Source organism: Oncorhynchus tshawytscha, linkage group LG31 (genome assembly GCF_018296145.1).
Source record: "Oncorhynchus tshawytscha isolate Ot180627B linkage group LG31, Otsh_v2.0, whole genome shotgun sequence".
NCBI lineage: Eukaryota > Metazoa > Chordata > Actinopteri > Salmoniformes > Salmonidae > Oncorhynchus > Oncorhynchus tshawytscha.
Genome location: NC_056459.1, coordinates 5,857,760 through 5,875,860, shown reverse-complemented (window position 1 = coordinate 5,875,860; position 18,101 = coordinate 5,857,760). Strand labels below are relative to the sequence as shown.

The 18,101-nt window shown below is 47.1% G+C and overlaps 1 protein-coding gene across 1 annotated transcript in view; it reads right to left on the bottom strand.

Moving 5' to 3' along the window:
- The window catches only part of LOC112229354 (ephrin type-A receptor 7-like), a 181,065-nt gene that overhangs the window by 54,091 nt on the left and 108,873 nt on the right, over nt 1-18,101 (bottom strand). The window contains exon 4 of the mRNA XM_042310483.1: nt 4,688-4,843. Within this exon, the coding sequence (XP_042166417.1) occupies nt 4,688-4,843 (156 nt within the window). The remainder of the gene's footprint in view (nt 1-4,687; nt 4,844-18,101) is intronic.

Genomic DNA, 18,101 nt, shown 5'->3' with positions numbered 1-18,101 from the left:
ATAACAGCGGTATATACCGCGCAGCAAAGTAACAGTCAAAAGCAGACTGGGAACGATTCTGGTACATTTAGACAGCTGTTAGACTGAATGACTACGGACTGATTAAGACCCGATTTGCTCAGTAAATTAAAACTCAGCACGTTCACCATGAAAACCAGTGCCAACCAATTACCATCGGAGACTTCACCCTGTGGTCCACTCTCAGAGTGTGCTCCACCACACTATGCTACATGGTGTGATTGTGCCGGGCCAGGATTCATGTGTAATACTCTGATAGGATTGAGATGAGGACGGTGCACGGAGCCGTAGGGGGAAAACACAGAGGACATAAGACTTGAACCAAAAGCAAAGGAAACAGCCTGGTCGAGATGAAATACGAGTGTGTTGACGACGACAGAACAAAGGAGGACTGCCGCTCGCAGACCATCTTTCGTCACTCGGGATTTCTAGAGACAGTCCCTGACTGACTAACCACCTCATCTTACGGTGGATTGAGAGGTAAAAAAAAAACACAGAGAGGCCTTTCCGATCAGTGATGGTGACGTGCACAGCCGCGGCTGTACGCTGTACGCGGTGTGTGAGAGTGCAGAGAGAAGGAACCGTCTATATTCCTTGTGTCAACAGTCCTGGCTGGAACAAACGCCTCGGCTTACAAACGGCAAATGCGAGTCACCAGAGAAAAAGGTGGTTCGTGCTCGCGGAACGAGAACCCTCTCTCTACCAAATGTGAAACACGACGGGGGTGCATCTCAATAGTCCTGCGCGGCTTCCTCTCTTCGTCTCCTCGCTACATTTTGACAATGGTCAACCAGTCACGTAGACGGTCACACATGGACACAGAATGTTCCCTTCCCAGACCTAGCACTACGTAACTCAAAATCATTTGTATGACGCGGTGCCGAAACTGTGCATGTTTAAACAGAGGAACATAACATGAAGGTATTGGTCCATTAAGTGATATCAATAATGTAGTGGTGGTGGTGTGTGTGTGTGTGTGTGTGTGTGTGTGTGTGTGTGTGTGTGTGTGTGTGTGTGTGTGTGTGTGTGTGTGTGTGTGTGTGTGTGTGTGTGTACTGTATCTCTGTGGTAATAAATAATGAATGTGTTTGTATAGAGAGGGGTGATTAACGTGCTGGGGTGACAGGGAGGGGCATTTAGAATACGCGAGAGATTTAGGACTACAGTCAGTGCATTTAACAAAAATAGGTAAGATAACCATATATCACAGTCTCATAATTGCATTACTGAAATTATTATCAATACACCCTAAGCCAGAAAGGAATTTTCACACCTTTGTCAACCTCTAGTGTGGAACATGATAGTTCCTTAGTGATGTGGACACAGAGGAACTTGAAGCTCTCGACCTGCTCCACAACAGCCCTGTCGATGTGGATGGGGGCGTGCTCAGACCTCCATCTCCTGACCAGCGTCTTTGTCCTGCTGACGTTGGAGGGAGAGATTGTTGACCTGGCACCACACTGCCAGGTCTCTGACCTCCTCCCTGTAGGCTGTCTTGTCGTCGATCAGGGCTAGCACCGTTATGTCATCTGCAAACGTAGGGATGGTGTTGGAGTCGTGCGCAGCCACGCAGTGAACAGGGAGTAGAAGAGGGGATTGAGCGCGCACCCCTCAGGAAAGCAAAAGGGAATACCTTAGTTAGTTTCACAACAATGCATTCAACCAAAATGTGTCTTCCGCATTTAACCCAACCCTTTTGGGGCCCCCGTGTTGAGGGTCATCAAGGCGGTTGTGTTGTTGCCTACCCATACCACTTGGGGGGGGCGGTCCGTCAGGAAGTCCAGGATCCAGTTGCAGAGGGAGGTGTTTAATCCCAGGGTCCTTAGCTTGCTGAGGAACTTTGTGGGCACTATGGTGTTGAAAGCTGAGCTGTAGTCAATGAACGGCATTCTCACATCAGTGTTCCGTTTGTCCAGGTGGGAAAGGGCAGTGAGGAGTGCAATGGAGATTGCATCATCTGTGGATCTGTTGGGGCTGTATGCAAATTTGAGTGGGTCTAGGGTTTCTGGGAAATGGTGTTGATGTGAGCCATGACCAGCCTTTCAAAGCACTTCATGGCTACAGATGTGAGTGCTATGGGTCGGTAGTCATTTAGGCAGGATTCCTTAGTGTTCTCGGTCACAAGGACTAACTATTGTGGTGTGCTTGAAACATGTAGGTTTTACAGACTGGGTCAGGGAGAGGTTGAGAATGTCAGTGAAAACACTTGCCAGCTGGTCAGGGCATGCTCCGAGTACACGTACTGGTCATCAGTCTGACCGTGCAACCTTGTGAATGTTAACCGGTTTAAAGGTCTTAGTCACATCGGCTACGGAGAGCGTGATCACACAGTCGTTCGGAACAGCTGGAAAATCTCATGCATAGTTCAGTGTTTGCTAGCCTCGAAGCGCATAGAAGGTATTTAGTTAATCTGGTAGGCTTGCGTCACTGGATAGCTCACGGCTGGGTTTCCCTTTGTAATCTGTGATAGTTGCAAGCCCTGCCACATTCAACAAGTGTCAGAGCCAGTGTAGTAGGTTTTGATCTTGGTCTTGTTTGGCGCTTTGCCTCTTTGAAGGTTTGTCGGAGGGCAGAGTGGGATTTCTTATAAGCTCCAGATTGGTGTTCCGCTCCTTGAAAGTGGCAGCTATGCCTTTAGCTCAGTGAGGATGTTGCCTGTTATCCATGGCTTCTGGTTGGGATATGTACGTATTTTCACTGTGGGGATGACGTCGTTGATGCACTTATTGATGTAGCCGGTGACTGATTTGGTAAACTCCTAAATGCCATTGTATGAATCGCGGAACATATTCTAGTCTGTGTTAGCAAAACAGTCCTGTAGGTTAGCATCCGCTTCATCAGACCACTTCCGTATTGAGCGATTCACTGGTACTTCCTGTTTGAGTTTTTGCTTGTATGCAGGATTTGGGAGCATAGCGTTATGGTCAGATTTGCCAAATGGAGGGCGAGGGAGAGCATTGTATGAGTCTCTGTGTGTGGAGGAAAGGAATTCTAACTCAGGCGAGCAGAACTTAGAGAATTTCTGAATATTAGAGGCTGCGCATCAGTTGTTATTAACCTTCCCCCGATGCAGCCGTTCTGTCCAGCCGATGTACAGAAAAATAAGCTAGATTTATATTGAACATGTCCTTGTTTAGCCACGAGGCGGAGAAACAGAGGATATTACAGTTCTTCAGATCACGTTGATAGGAGTCTCGAACGGCGCTCATCCAGTTTAGTCTCCAGTGATTGCATGTTCGCCAACAGAACGGAGGGTAGAGGCGATTCATCCACTCTCCAACGTAGTCTCGTCAGGTATCCCCGCACGCCGGCCTCTATAGCGCCGTCTCCTCCTTCGAGTGTCGGGGATTTGGGCCTGATCCGCGATAATCAATATGTCTCTCGCCCCCAACTCATTGAAGTAGAATTCCTCATCCTAATCAACGTTAGTGATAGCTGTTGATGCCCAGAAGCTATTTTAGGTCTTAGGAAACAATGGCAGAAACATTATGTACCCCTAAAAAGTTACGATCAGCGCCCCCCAAAAAATACACAAAATAACACAATTGGTCAGAAGCCCGTAAAAGGGCCACTATTCCTTCCGGCGCCAACCTGATAATGAGTGTGTGTGTGTCTCTCGGTGAGGTTTACGTAACATGGTAAAGGGGCGTGGAGCCAGAAGCAGGGCACAGCTGTGGTGGGTGACGTGTTCATCAGCACGCAGAAAGCAGCAAACCTTCACTTATTCAACAACACACGTGCGCAACGCATGAGAACGCACATACACACAGCTGGGCCTGTATATCCCTTATTTTCCCATACGCTCTCTCCCTCTCAACTCTTTAAGTTCCACACCTCCTCTCCTTACATCTGTCTCTCCCTCTGTCTGTCTCCCTCCCAGCACACAATAGCTTGGTGGTATCAGGAGATGATCACAAATACTGAATCAATATTGTAATGAATGTGGTAATTACAGCGCTATAAATGTTATCACAGGCTGCCCCCTTGTAGATATAAAAGCACCGGGAATCAATATCGTGATTAAACCTTCTAATTACAGCGCTATAAAAGCTAGAGCTGATCCGGGCGCCCGAGAATGAATACAGTCCCATGCTGACCTCTGTGTTTTATTGTCTGGTATACTGTAGCACTATAGAGAACATTCTAGGTGGATTAAATCAGGTGGCGTGTGTGTATTTACCCATCGACACTACAGAGGCTTAGTTCTTTGAATCAATATGGCTGCCCCCGGCGGGCCGGTATGGAACTGGACTTGAACGTGTGTCTTCGTTGGAGGTTTTGGCATTTAGTGTGGTGGTGTGGGGGGGGGAATGTGTGTGTGGAGGGGTGAAGGATGGAGGTGTTGCGGTTACTAAAGTGATGGAAGGGAGAAGAGGGAAGATGCAGGTTTAGTAGAGGATTGATGGGTGAAGTATGAAGGGAATAGGAAAATGGTAGAGGGGTAGGGTTAATAAGGACGGGTGAAGGGCTACCTGATGGATGGAGGGATGGGTTAGGAGGGAGAGGGAGTACTGAAGTGAGGAGGTTCGGGGGGGGCTGAAGGGAAAGGGTGGATAGAGGGAGAGACTGAAAAGAGGAGTGACAGGGTGATATGGCTAGAGAAGAGGCGATGTGATAGAGGGATATAATCAGCCGAGGAGTTGCGTAGGGGCAGGTACGCGTGTCTTACGGGTGCAGGGGGCCGAGGGGTTGTCCAGAGGGGTCCTGAAGTGGTCCTCTTCACACACACACACCACCGAGCCTTCCTCCTCCGCCACACTGTTGGCCGGGCACGCAAAACACTCCTGCTGTCTGGAAGACATCTTGTACGAGCCAGGGGGACACGCTGAGAACACAGAGAAACAAATATATTAAAAACACATTACACGTTATTATTATTTCAGTTGGTGTATGTTTTAAAACGGCTGTAAAATACTGATAATGGTTTAGCGACATGGGGTAAGTACATTCAAGATAATTATGAGAGAGAGAGAGAGAGAGAGAGAGAGACAGAGAGAGAGAGAGACAGAGAGAGAGAGAGAGAGAGAGAAAGACAGAGAGAGAGAGAAAGACAGAGAGAGAGAGAGAGAGAGAGAGAGAGAGAGAGAGAGAGAGAGAGAGAGAGAGAGACAGAGAGAGAGAGACAGAGAGAGAGACAGAGAGAGAGAGAGAGAGAGAGAGAGAGAGAGAGAGACTGATTTAGAAGAAAAGTCAGTCTAACTAACACATGACGTGGAGCCTCTAAGCCTAACATATGGTCAATAGAACTGGACCAGCTAGTCAGTACAGAACCAACACATGCTGTCCAATCGCTCTTCAGGCACCGAGCTGCTTCACTACTTGACCCTCGTCCTCTCCTTCTGCAACTCATTCTGTCATCCTGGTAAACTCCTTATTACACAACTCGGTTCCCTCTGGGGCTGAGGGTACAGAGAAGAAGAGAGAGTGACTACACACACACACACACACACTTTTCCACTCTCTCTCACTGGGGTTCATTTTCCGCTTGTCGTGCCAGTGCTCCGGGTGGTAATGTGTGTGAAATCAGTTGAGCGCTGCTCCCCTCTCTGTCACGGGGGTCCCAAACAGCATTCCTACATTAAAACCTCAAGCAAGCCCTCTCTTCCCATTACAATCACCACCATCATCATCGCTGTTCCCTATCCTACTGCACTGGGGTTATATAATCCATGCGTGTGGCTGTGAAGACAACCGGCCCCAGCCTCAACGACGTTACCGTGTCTGGGTGGAGGGTAACGCCAATAATGATGGGGTGAATGGTGAAGAGATGGTGGGTTTGGGTGTAACACACACACACACACACACACACACACACACACACACACACACACACACACTGATTAGCCCCTTCAAACTCCCTGAGCGGAGACTGATGTGAAAGAGTGAATGAGTGAGTGTGTATGGCGTGGCTGTGGCTGTGTCTGTGAGAACCTTGTAATAGTCTGTCTAACGTCGGCCATTACACCGACACAGAACAGCTTGCTTTGTAGGGAACCACTCTTTGGCTACAGGGTTGCAGAGTGTGAAGAAAAAGCTAGCTTCTGAAATGGCTGGATGCAGATGCTCTCTTTTTGGCGGTGGTGCCCGTTTTATCAGTATACAGTCGTGGCCAAAAGGTTTGAGAATGACACACATTCATTTCCACAAAGTTTGCTGCTTCAGTGTCTTTAGATATTTTTGTCAGATGTTACTATGGAATACTGAAGTATAATTACAAGCATTTCATAAGTGTCAAAGGGTGAATATTGGCAGTGTTGACCCTTCTTTTTCAAGACCTCTGCAATCCGCCCTGACATGCTGTCAATTAACTTCTGGGCCACATCCTGACTGATGGCAGCCCATTCTTGCATAATCAATGCTTGGAGTTTCTCAGAATTTCTGGGTTTTTGTTTGTCCACCTGCCTCTTGAGGATTGACCACAAGTTCTCAATGGTTTTAAGGTCTGGGTAGTTTCCTGGCCATGGACCCAAAATATCGATGTTTTGTTCCCAGAGCCACTTAGTTATCACTTTTGGCTTATGGCAAGGTGCTCCATCATGCTGCAAAAGGCATTGTTCGTCATCAAACTGTTCCTGGATGGTTGGGAGAAGTTGCTCTCAGAGGATGTGTTGGTACCATTCTTTATTCATGGCTGTGTTCTTAGGCAAAATTGTGAGTGAGCCCACTCCCTTGGCTGAGAAGCAACCCCACACATGAATGGTTTCAGGATGCTTTACTGTTGGCATGACACAGGACTGATGGTACTGCTCACCTTGTCTTCTTCGGACAAGCTTTTTTCCAGATTCCCCAAACAATCGGAAAGGGGATTCATCAGAGAAAATGACTTTACCCCAGTCCTCAGCAGTCCAATCCCTGTACCCTTTGCAGCATATCAGTCTGTCCCTGATGTTGTTCCTGGAGAGAAGTGGCTTCTTTGCTGCCTTTCTGGACACCAGGCCATCCTCCAAAAGTCGTCGTCTCAAGCTCTGTACTGGTGGTGCCCCAATCCCGAAGCTGAATCAACTTTAGGAGACGGTCCTGGCACTTGCTGGACTTTCTTGGGCGCCCTGAAGCTTTCTTAACAACAATTGAACCGCTCTCCTTGAAGTTCTTGATGATCCGATAAATGGTTGATTTAGGTGCAAACTTACTGGCAGCAATATCCTTGCCTGTGAAGCCCTTTTTGTGCAAAGCAATGATGACGGCACGTGTTTCCTTGCAGGTAACCATGATTGACAGAGGAAGAACAATGTTTCCAAGCACCACCCTCCTTTTGAAGCTTCCAGTCTGTTATTCGAACTCAATCAGTATGACAGAGTGATCTCCAGCCTTGTCCTCGTCAACACTCACACCTGTGTTAACGAGAGAATCACTGACATGATGTCAGCTGGTCCTTTTGTGGCAGGGCTGAAATGCAGTGGAAAATGTTTTTTGGGGGATTCAGTTCATTTGCATGGCAAAGAGGGACTTTGCAATTAATTACAATTCATCTGATCACTCTTCATAACATTCTAGAGTATATGCTAATTGCCATCATACAAACTGAGGCAGCAGACTTTGTGAAAATTAATATTTGTGTCATTCTCAAAACTTTTGGCCACGACTGTACCTACCGTATGTGGTATCTAAATAACAAACGTGACCGTCTTCGCTGGTACCGGGCTCTAAACCAAGGCCCAACTCAAAGCTGGCTGGACTGCGCTCTCTCAGACGGACCCAAAAAGGGACGGGGTGGTTGGACAGAAACCACGTTGGCAATCTGGGAGTGTGTTCACTGCGTGGCTGCATTGCCCTCCACATTTAGATGAGTGCCATGGCGTTTCAGATGAATAGCAGACGAGGGAAAGAGGGAGAGAGAACGAGAGAGAGTGCACACAGCTTGGCCAGGACAGCTGCCCAACTGATCAATTTGTGTGAGAGGCTTGATTAAATGGGACGTGTAAAGTCAACCCCCCCCCCCCTAAAAAAATATTAAGACTAAGAAATGGGAAAATCAAAGGAAAGAGGGGGAGTGAGGGGAAAAGGGGCCTATATGCTTAATCTGGGTACTATATACTTATAGTACCCAGCTCAAGCATATAGTACCCAGCTCAAGCATATAGTACCCAGCTCAAGCATATAGTACCCAGCTCAAGCATATAGTACCCAGCTCAAGCATATAGTACCCAGCTCAAGCATATAGTACCCAGATCAAGCATATAGTACCCAGCTCAAGCATATAGTACCCAGCTCAAGCATATAGTACCCAGCTCAAGCATATAGTACCCAGCTCAAGCATATAGAACCCAGCTCAAGCATATAGTACCCAGCTCAAGCATATAGTACCCAGCTCAAGCATATAGTACCCAGCTCAAGCATATAGTACCCAGCTCAAGCATATAGTACCCAGATCAAGCATATAGTACCCAGCTCAAGCATATAGTACCCCGCTCAAGCATATAGAACCCAGCTCAAGCATATAGTACCCAGCTCAAGCATATAGTACCCAGCTCAAGCATATAGTACCCAGCTCTAGCATATAGTACCCAGCTCAAGCATATAGTACCCAGCTCAAGCATTTAGTACCCAGCTCAAGCATAGAGTACCCAGCTCAAGCATATAGTACCTAGCTCAAGCATATAGTACCCAGCTCAAGCAGAGAGAAAGAGCGCGAGAGAGAGAAAGAGCGAGAGAAAGAGTGAGAGAGAGAGAAAGACCGAGAGAAAGCGAGAGAGAGAAAGAGCGAGAGAAAGAGCGAGAGAGAGAAAGAGCGAGAGAAAGAGAGAGAGAGAGAGAGATAAAGAGTCAGTGCGCTATGATCAAGGGAGACAGGTCATGTAATATACATCCTCAAGCAATGTAACGCTGAGCTCTGCCAACTGCCTGATGGCTACCTATACCACGTGTAATACTGTACGGTGAAGAGAAAGACGCTAAGCAGCATCTACAACGCCAATAGTGGAGTCAAACAGGATGTTACGGAGGAGGCAGTCACACAGAGGGAGCTAGACAGGTCAAACACACACCCACACGCCACTGTATGCCCGTTGTTGTCAATACTCTCGTACTGGTTACCATTTTCCAAGCCGTTAGCTAGGTCAAAGTTTACATTTGTCAAGCTAGGCCTATATATACACATGACTGTTTTCTACTGCAATGTCCAATCTGAACGCTGGACAGAACGTGGCCACCCATTCTCACGACGCAAAACCAAAACTAAATAGCATTATTTGACTGCCGACAAAAAGGCAGGTGAATAGCTTTACAATGAGTCTCTCTCTCTCTGTGAATATTATTAAGGCTAAAAGAGGTTTGCTTTGCACACACACACACACACACACACAACAGCTAAGAACACACACACCGACACCGAAAGCCAAACACACACTCGCAACCAGGGAACACACACCACAACCCCCCTCTCCCTCTGTCTCACATCCAAATGTCAGGGTTAGTCTTGCAGGCGGAGGGGGGATGCTGGAATCAATAATTTATGGCCCCATATTCAGATCACTGGCTCTCTGCTGTTAATGCTAATTGATGAAAGACGGGCTAACCGGCATTATAAAAACCCCATTCCAGAGGGAGGAAGAGGGCCGTTTTACAGGTCCTGAGGATCAGACAAACGGCCGGGGAGGAATGACTGATCACAGTAACACCTATTGCTAATGGAGGGGACATGCTAGATGTAGCACAACGATGATCGCAGCGATGCATAACCCAACCTAATGTAGTCTAGTACGGTCCGCTTGTATCCAAAGCCACTGACAGTCATGCGTGCTTACATTTGACATCAAATCCCATTGTATTGGTCACATACACATGGTTAGCAGATGTTATTGTGAGTGTAGGGTGCTTATGCTTCTAGGTCCGACAGTGCAGCAATATCTAACAGATAATATCTAACAATTCCACAACAAAACCTAAATACACGCAATCTAGTAAAGGAATGGAATGAGAATATATAAGTATAATATGTAAGTATGAGCAGTGACAGAGCGGCTAAGATGCAATAGATAGTAAAGAATAGTGAAGGATTTTATTTATTATTTATTTTTATTTCACCTTTATTTAACCAGGTAGGCAAGTTGAGAACAACTGTGACCTGGCCAAGATAAAGCGTAGCAATTCGACACATACAACACAGAGTTACACATGGAATAAACAAAACATACAGTCAATAATACAGTAGAACAAAAGAAAACAAAAAGTCTATATACAGTGAGTGCAAATGAGGTAAGTTAAGGAAATAAATAGGCCATGGTGGCGAAGTAATTACAATATAGCAATTAAACACTGGAATGGTAGATCGGCAGAAGATGAATGTGCAGGTAGAGATACTGGGGTGCAAAGGAGCAAAATCAATAACTAAATACCAGTATGGGGATGAGGTAGGTAGATGGACTGTTGACAGATAGGCTAAGTACAGGTGCAGTGATCTGTAAACTGCTCTGATAGCTGGTGCTTAAAGCTAGTGAGGGAGATGTGAGTCTCCAGCTTCAGAGGTTTTGCAGTTCGTTCCAGTCATGGGCAGCAGAGAACTGGAAGGAAAGACGGCCAAAGGAGGAATTGGCTTTGGGGATGACCAGTGATATATACCTGCTGGAGCGCGTGCTACGAGTGGGTGCTGCTATGGTGACCAGTGAGCCGAGATAAGGCGGGGCTTTACCTAGCAGAGACTTGTAGATAACCTGTAGCCAGTGGGTTTGGCGTCGAGTATGAAGCGAGGGCCAACCAACGAGAGTGTACAGGTCGCAATGGTGGGTAGTGTATGGGGCTTTGGTGACAAAACGGATGGCACTGTGATAGACTGCATCCAGTTTGTTGAGTAGAGTGTTGGAGGCTATTTTATAGGTGACATCACCGAAGTCGAGGATCGGTAGGATGGTCAGTTTTACAAGGGTATGTTTGGCAGCATGAGTGAAGGATGCTTTGTTGCGATATAGGAAGCCGATTCTAAATTTGATTTTGGATTGGAGATGCTTAATGTGAGTCTGGAAGGAGAGTTTACAGTCTAACCAGACACCCAGGTATTTGTAGTTGTCCACGTATTCTAAGTCAGAGCTGTCCAGAGTAGTGATGCTGGATGGGCGAGCAGGTGCGGGCAGCGATCGATTGAAAAGCATGCATTTAGTTTTACTTGCATTTAAGAGCAGTTGGAGGCCATGGAAGGAGAGTTGTATGTCATTGAAGCTCGTCTGGAGGTTAGTTAACACAGTGTCCAAGGAGGGGCCAAAAGTATACAGAATGGTGTCGTCTGTGTAGAGGTGGATCAGAGAATCACCAGCAGCAAGAGCAACATCATTGATGTATACAGTAAAGAGAGTCGGCCTGAGAATTGAACCCTGTGGCACACCCATAGAGACTGACAGAGGTCCAGACAACAGGCCCTCCGATTTGACACACTGAACTCTATCAGAGAAGTAGTTGGTAAACCAGGCGAGGCAGTCATTTGAGAAACCAAGGCTGTCGAGCCTGCCAATAAGAATGTTGTGATTGACAGAGTCGAAAGCCTTGGCCAGGTCGATGAATACGGCTGCACAGTAATGTCTCTTATCGATGGCGGTTATGATGTCGTTTAGAACCTTGAGCGTGGCTGAGGTGCACCCATGACCAGCTCTGAAACCAGATTGCATAGCGGAGAAGGTATGGTGGGATTCGAAATGGTCAGTAATCTGTTTGTTAACTTGGCTTTCGAAGACCTTAGAAAGACAGGGTAGGATAGATATAGGTCTGTAGCAGTTTGGGTCTAGAGTGTCACACCCTTTGAAGAGGGGGATGACCGCGGCAGCTTTCCAGTCTTTGGGAATCTCAGATGATACGAAAGAGAGGTTGAACAGGCTAGTAATAGGGGTTGCAACAATTTCGGCAGATAATTTTAGAAAGAGAGGGTCCAGATCGTCTAGCCCAGCTGATTTGTAGGGGTCCAGATTTTGCAGCTTTTCAGAACATCGGCTATCTGGATTTGGGTAAAGGAAAAATGGTGGGGGCTTTGGCGGGTTGCTGTGGAGGGTGCCGGGCAGTTGACCGGGGTAGGGGTAGCCATGTGAAAAGCATGGCCAGCCGTAGAGAAATGCTTATTGAAATTCTCAATTATAGTGGATTTATCGGTGGTGACAATGTTTCCTAGCCTCAGAGCAGTGGGCAGCTGGGAGGAGGTGCTCTTATTCTCCATGGACTTTACAGTGTCCCAGAACTTTTTTGAGTTAGTACTACAGGATGCAAATTTCTGTTTGAAAAAGCTTGCCTTAGCTTTTCTAGCTGCCTGTGTATATTTGTTTCTAACTTCCCTGAAAAGTTGCATATCAAGGGGGCTATTCGATGCTAATGCAGAACGCCACAGGATGTTTTTGTGCTGGTCAAGGGCAGACAGGTCTGGCGTGAACCAAGGACTATATCTATTTCTATTTCTACATTTTTTGAGAGGGGCATGCTTATTTAAGATGGTGAGGAAGGCACTTTTAAAGAATAGCCAGGCATCATCTACTGACGGGATGAGGTCAATCTCATTCCAGGATACCCCGGCCAGGTCGATTAGAAAGGCCTGCTCGCAGAAGTGTTTCAGGGAGCATTTGATAGTGATGAGGGGTGGTCGTTTGGTTGCAGACCCATTACGGATGCAGGTAATGAGGCAGTGATCGCTGAGATGTTGATTGAAAACAGCAGAGGTGTATTTGGAGGGCGAATGAGTTAGGATGACGTCTATGAGGGTGCCTGTGTTTACTGATTTGGGGTTGTACCTGGTAGGTTCATTGATAATTTGTGTGAGATTGAGGGCATCAAGCTTAGTTTGTAGGATGGCTGGGGTGTTAAGCATGTCCCAGTTTAGGTCACCTAGTAGCACGAGCTCAGAAGATAGATGGGGGGCAATCAGTTCACATATAGTATCGAGGGCACAGCTGGGGGCAGAGGGAGGTCTATAGCAAGCAGCAACAGTGAAAGACTTGTTTCTGGAAAGGTGAATTTTTAGAAGTAGAAGCTCAAATTGTTTGGGTACAGACTTAGCCTGCAGAGTTCTGTATTACTTTCTATCTTTGCAGTAGATTGCAACACCGCCCCCTTTGGCAGTTCTATCTATTGGCGGAAAACGTTATAGTTAGCAATGGAGATTTCAGGGTTTTTGGTGGTTTTCCTAAGGATTCAGACACGGCTAAGACATCTGGGTTGGCAGAGTGTGCTAAAGCAGTGAGTAAAACAAACTTAGGGAGTAGGCTTCTAATGTTAACATGCATGAAACCAAGGCTTTTACGTTTACAGAAGTCAACAAATGAGAGCACCTGGGGGGTGGGAGTGGAGCTAGGCACTGCAGGACCTGGATTAACCTCCACATCACCAGAGGAACAGAGGAGAAGTAGGATAAGGGTACGGCTAAAGACTATATGAACTGGCCGTCTAGCACGTTCAGAACAGAGAGTAAAAGGAGCAGGTTTCTGGGCACGATAGCATAGATTCAAGGCATAGTGTACAGACAAAGGTAAGGTAGGATGTGAGTACATTGGAGGTAAGCCTAGGCATTGAGTAATGAAGAGAGAGATATTATATACATATGAGATGAGTAATGCGAGATATGTAAACATTCTTAAAGTGGCATTATTAAAGTGACTAGCGTTCCATTTATTAAAGTGGCCAATGATATCAAGTCTGTAGGTTGGCAGCCACCTCTCTTTGCTAGTGGTGACTGTTTAACAATCTGATGGCCTTGAGATAGAAGCTGTTTTCCAATCTCTCAGTCCCAGCTCTAATGTACCTGTACTGACCTCGCCTTCTGGGTGGAAGCGGGGTGAACAGGTTGTGGCTTGGGGGGTTATTGACCTTGATTATCTTTTTTGCCTTCCTGTGACATTGGGTGGTCCCGGGAATCGAACCCGCTATCCTGGCGTTGCAAACACTATGGACTACCAACTGAGCTACAGGACCACTCCTTTTAAAAGGAACATCTGGGTTAATGCCAGTGTTTCCATAACTGTCCCTGTAACCGTGAAACAGAGAGACAAAACAAGCAAAAGTCTCAACAGAGCAAGTAACTAAAGCCGCAGCGACAACGTCGCAAACAACGGTTGCGTCCTCCACACAAACGGCACCTTACGTCACAATCAAAGACCAAGGCTGCTGCCGAGAGATGTGGAAAGACACGCACACAGGCGTTGAAGGGAGACGCTGTTTACAAAGCTTCATTTTCTCCCTCCGCTCTCTCGCTCATACTCCCCCTACTCATACTTGCCTTGTCAACCCCCCTCCTCTCTTCCTCCAGCTCTAACTCACATCCTGCCACCTCTCATCTCCTCCTTTACACTACTTTGAAGACACAAACTAGGTCAAGGAGAGATGCCTGCGTGAAAAGAGGACCGATTTAGAATCAAATCTCTCTTTGACCGTATACCCCCCCCTCTGAGTGATACTGTGTAACGACAACGGCTCCCCCACACCACATATCCCTGCAGGAATTACCTTAATACCAGTAGGCAGCGTTTAGCCAAATGTAAAAGGAAAGGCTTTTAGAATAAGCATACCGTAGTCTATATACTAAGGTATTTACGGTATGCCAATAGCTGAAGTCACGCATGAAGCAGAATTGTGGCTTTGGCCATGCCACATCCAAGGCTAGTGTAAACACTGAGAAAAGTTGCAAGACTGATGTTGAAGCCACATTTGACTAATGTTACTCCACTCCCTCCCTCCCTTTCTCACAACCCCGCTCAATGCCTCTCACACTTTCTCCCTCCCTCGTCTCCCTGGGCTTATCGGTGTGTGCTGGAACAATGGCAGAAGAGGGCTTCAATTACTGGATATTACACCGCTCCTCTCATCCCCCTCTCCGTCCTAATTACACTAGACAATTACTGGAGAGTTCGGCCTAAAGAGTGAGTCCCTCGCTCTCTCTCTCTCCCAGCCTCTCTCTCAGCCCCAGCCGTCACTGCTCTATGAATGGCTCTGTGTCATGCCTCTCTCTCTCTCTCTCTCTCTCCTCCACTCTCTCTCTCAGCTCTCTCTCTCTCTCTCTCTCTCTCTCTCTCTCTCTCTCTCTCTCTCTCTCTCTCTCTCTCTCTCTCTCTCCCCCTCCACTTCGTTCAGCGTTCTATTCATCCATGGCTTGTCCTGTTCATTCCTTCTACTCCCCTCTCCCTCTGTCCAACTCGGTGCCTTCATTGGATTAGAGAACACCACGAGAGCCCCATGTTCGTGGGGACAGGCCTCTGGACTCACCTCTTAGCTAAACGGCTGCCTTTCTTTCATACCGCGCTCCATTCATTCCCTCCCTCATCTTCCAATCCATCTCTCAGTCTCCCTTTCTGAAGCGTCTTTTCATTTGATAAGTGTTATCTAATGCTCTTATCTAACCATATTCGAGTGGTCCATGCAGTCTTTGGGCCGAGTCAAAGTGTGTGTGTGTGTGTGTGTGTCATTCAATCTTTTCCCTCATTCACCTGCTCTGTCTTCTCTCCCTCTCAGTCCTTCCCTCTCCCTCCATCTTATCTAGCCTTGTGTCTGAGGAGGGATTGGCTATGACAACTCCCGGGTGTGTTTGTGTCCCTCTGAGGGATGACAGCCATTTCACCCGGGCCGCCCAGCCATTTGTTCACGTCCACAACCAGGTCAGATCACGGGGGAGCGCACACACACCCTCGCTACCTACAGTGGGGCAAAAAAGTATTTAGTCAGCCACCAATTGTGCAAGTTCTCCCACGTAGAAAGATGAGAGAGGCCTGTAATTTTCATCATAGGTACACTTCAACTATGACAGACAAAATGAGAAAAAAATCCAGAAAATCACATTGTAGGATTTTTAATGAATTTATTTGTAAATTATGGTGGAAAATAAGTATTTGGTCAATAACAAAAGTTTATCTCAATACTTTGTTCTATACCCTTTGTTGGCAATGACAGAGGTCAAACGTTTTCTGTAAGTCTTCACCAGGTTTTCACACACTGTTGCTGGTATTTTGGCCCACTCCTCCAGGCAGATCTCCTCTAGAGCAGTGATGTTTTGGGGCTGTTGCTGGGCAACACAGACTTTCAACTCCCTCCAAAGATTTTCTATGGGGTTGAGATCTGGAGACTGGCTAGGCCACTCCGGGACCTTGAAATGCTTCTACGAAGCCACTCCTTCGTTGCCCGGGCAGTGTGTTTGGGATCATTGTCATGCTGATAGACCCAGCCACGTTTCATCTTCAATGCCCTTGCTGATGGAATGAGGTTTTCACTCAAAATCTCCCAATACATCGGCCCATTCATTCTTTCCTTTACACGGATCAGTTGTCCTGGTCCCTTTGCAGAAAAACAGTCCCAAAGCATGATGTTTCCACCCCCATGCTTCACAGTAGGTATGGTGTTCTTTGGATGCAACTCAGCATTCTTTGTCCTCCAAACATGATGAGTTGAGTTTTTACCAAAAAGTTATATTTTGGTTTCATCTGACCATATGACATTCTCCCAATCTTCTTCTGGATCATCCAAATGCTCTCTAGCAAACTTCAGACGGGCCTGGACATGTACTGGCTTAAGCAGGGGGACACGTCTGGCACTGCAGGATTTGACCCCACGGGGTGAGATCTCGCGTGGAGCCCCAGATCGAGGGAGATTATCAGTGGTCTTGTATGTCTTCCATTTCCTAATAATTGCTCCCACAGTTGATTTCTTCAAACCAAGCTGCTTACCTATTGCAGATTCAGTCTTCCCAGCCTGGTGCAGGTCTACAATTTTGTTTCTGGTGTCCTTTGACAGCTCTTTGGTCTCGGCCATAGTGGAGTTTGGAGTGTGACTGTTTGAGGTTGTGGACAGGTGTCTTTTATACTGATAACAAGTTCAAACAGGTGCCATTAATACAGGTAACGAGTGGAGGACAGAGGAGCCTCTTAAATAAGTTACAGGTCTGTGAGAGCCAGAAATCTTGCTTGTTTGTAGGTGACCAAATACTTATTTTCCACCATAATTTGCAAGTAAATTCATTAAAAATCCTACAATGTGATTTTATGGATTTTTTTTCTAATTTTGTCTGTGATAGTTGAAGTGTACCTATGATGAAAATTACAGGCCTCTCTCATCTTTTTAAGTGGGAGAACTTGCACAGTTGGTGGCTGACTAACTGTACCTGCTTGCGCCGTTCATGCACATACACGGGAGTACAAACACACACGTCTCACTCGAGCCCCCCTAGCCACACACACAAACAATTCCACACCTTTGACACCATTCACCCCTGCGCAACATGCGAGAGAATGAACATGTATTATCAGCATGTGCAAACCCTCTGCCTAACCAGCCTCCCATTTTACTGCTGAAGTCTGGAAACTGGAGATAAGTGTCTGTCCATCTGTGTTCTAACGCACGTGTGTACTAGAGACGGGGTGACACCGCAGGAGGGCTGGGTCAGTATCACTGTCGTGTGTGTGTGTGTGTGTCCGCAGTCATCCGTGGTGTCCAAGGCTGAGTGATCTCATTCCACTGATGATCACCATCGTCGTCACGCTCCAGCACACATTCACACAGTTGTCACTCCTCACAGGAGACACAGAGGGCAAGATGGGCACAGCGTGCAGCACCAAACAACCCTGTAGCCCTGTGTGTGTGTGTGAGAATGCACCTGCCTGCCTGTATGTGTGTGTGTGTGTGTGTGTGTGTGTGTGTGTGTGTGTGTGTGTGTGTGTGTGTGTGTGTGTGGCTTTAGCTCCAGCCCGTCAAATATCTTGACTGAAAATACTATTTCTGCTAGCGATTGAGATTGAAGATGGGCCGGGCAAGGAGAAGGCACACTGACTCGTCTCACAGAGGAACACTGGGCACGCGTCGTGTTGCTTTAAGTGACGCCCCATATCTCAACGTCGTCCACCGGTCTTGTCGTTGCACATCATGTACTGAAGATGTGGCATGTGTACGCCTTGAGCAATACGAAGACAAAACACACGGGAGTCGTAGGGGGAGGGGGGATGTCTGCTCCGAGGAGAAGACCTGACAGTAAATACATACGGAGGAAAGGAAATGATGAAAAAGTGAAAAGCCCCTGCGAAGCAGGCCTCAGACCTCAGCCATAATACGCTGTGACGGGCTTCCCCCCCGAATTCACGCTCTCAGAATATTCAACCTTCTACGCAAATGACGTCGGTTCCATTCACGCCGGGGAGTGTGTG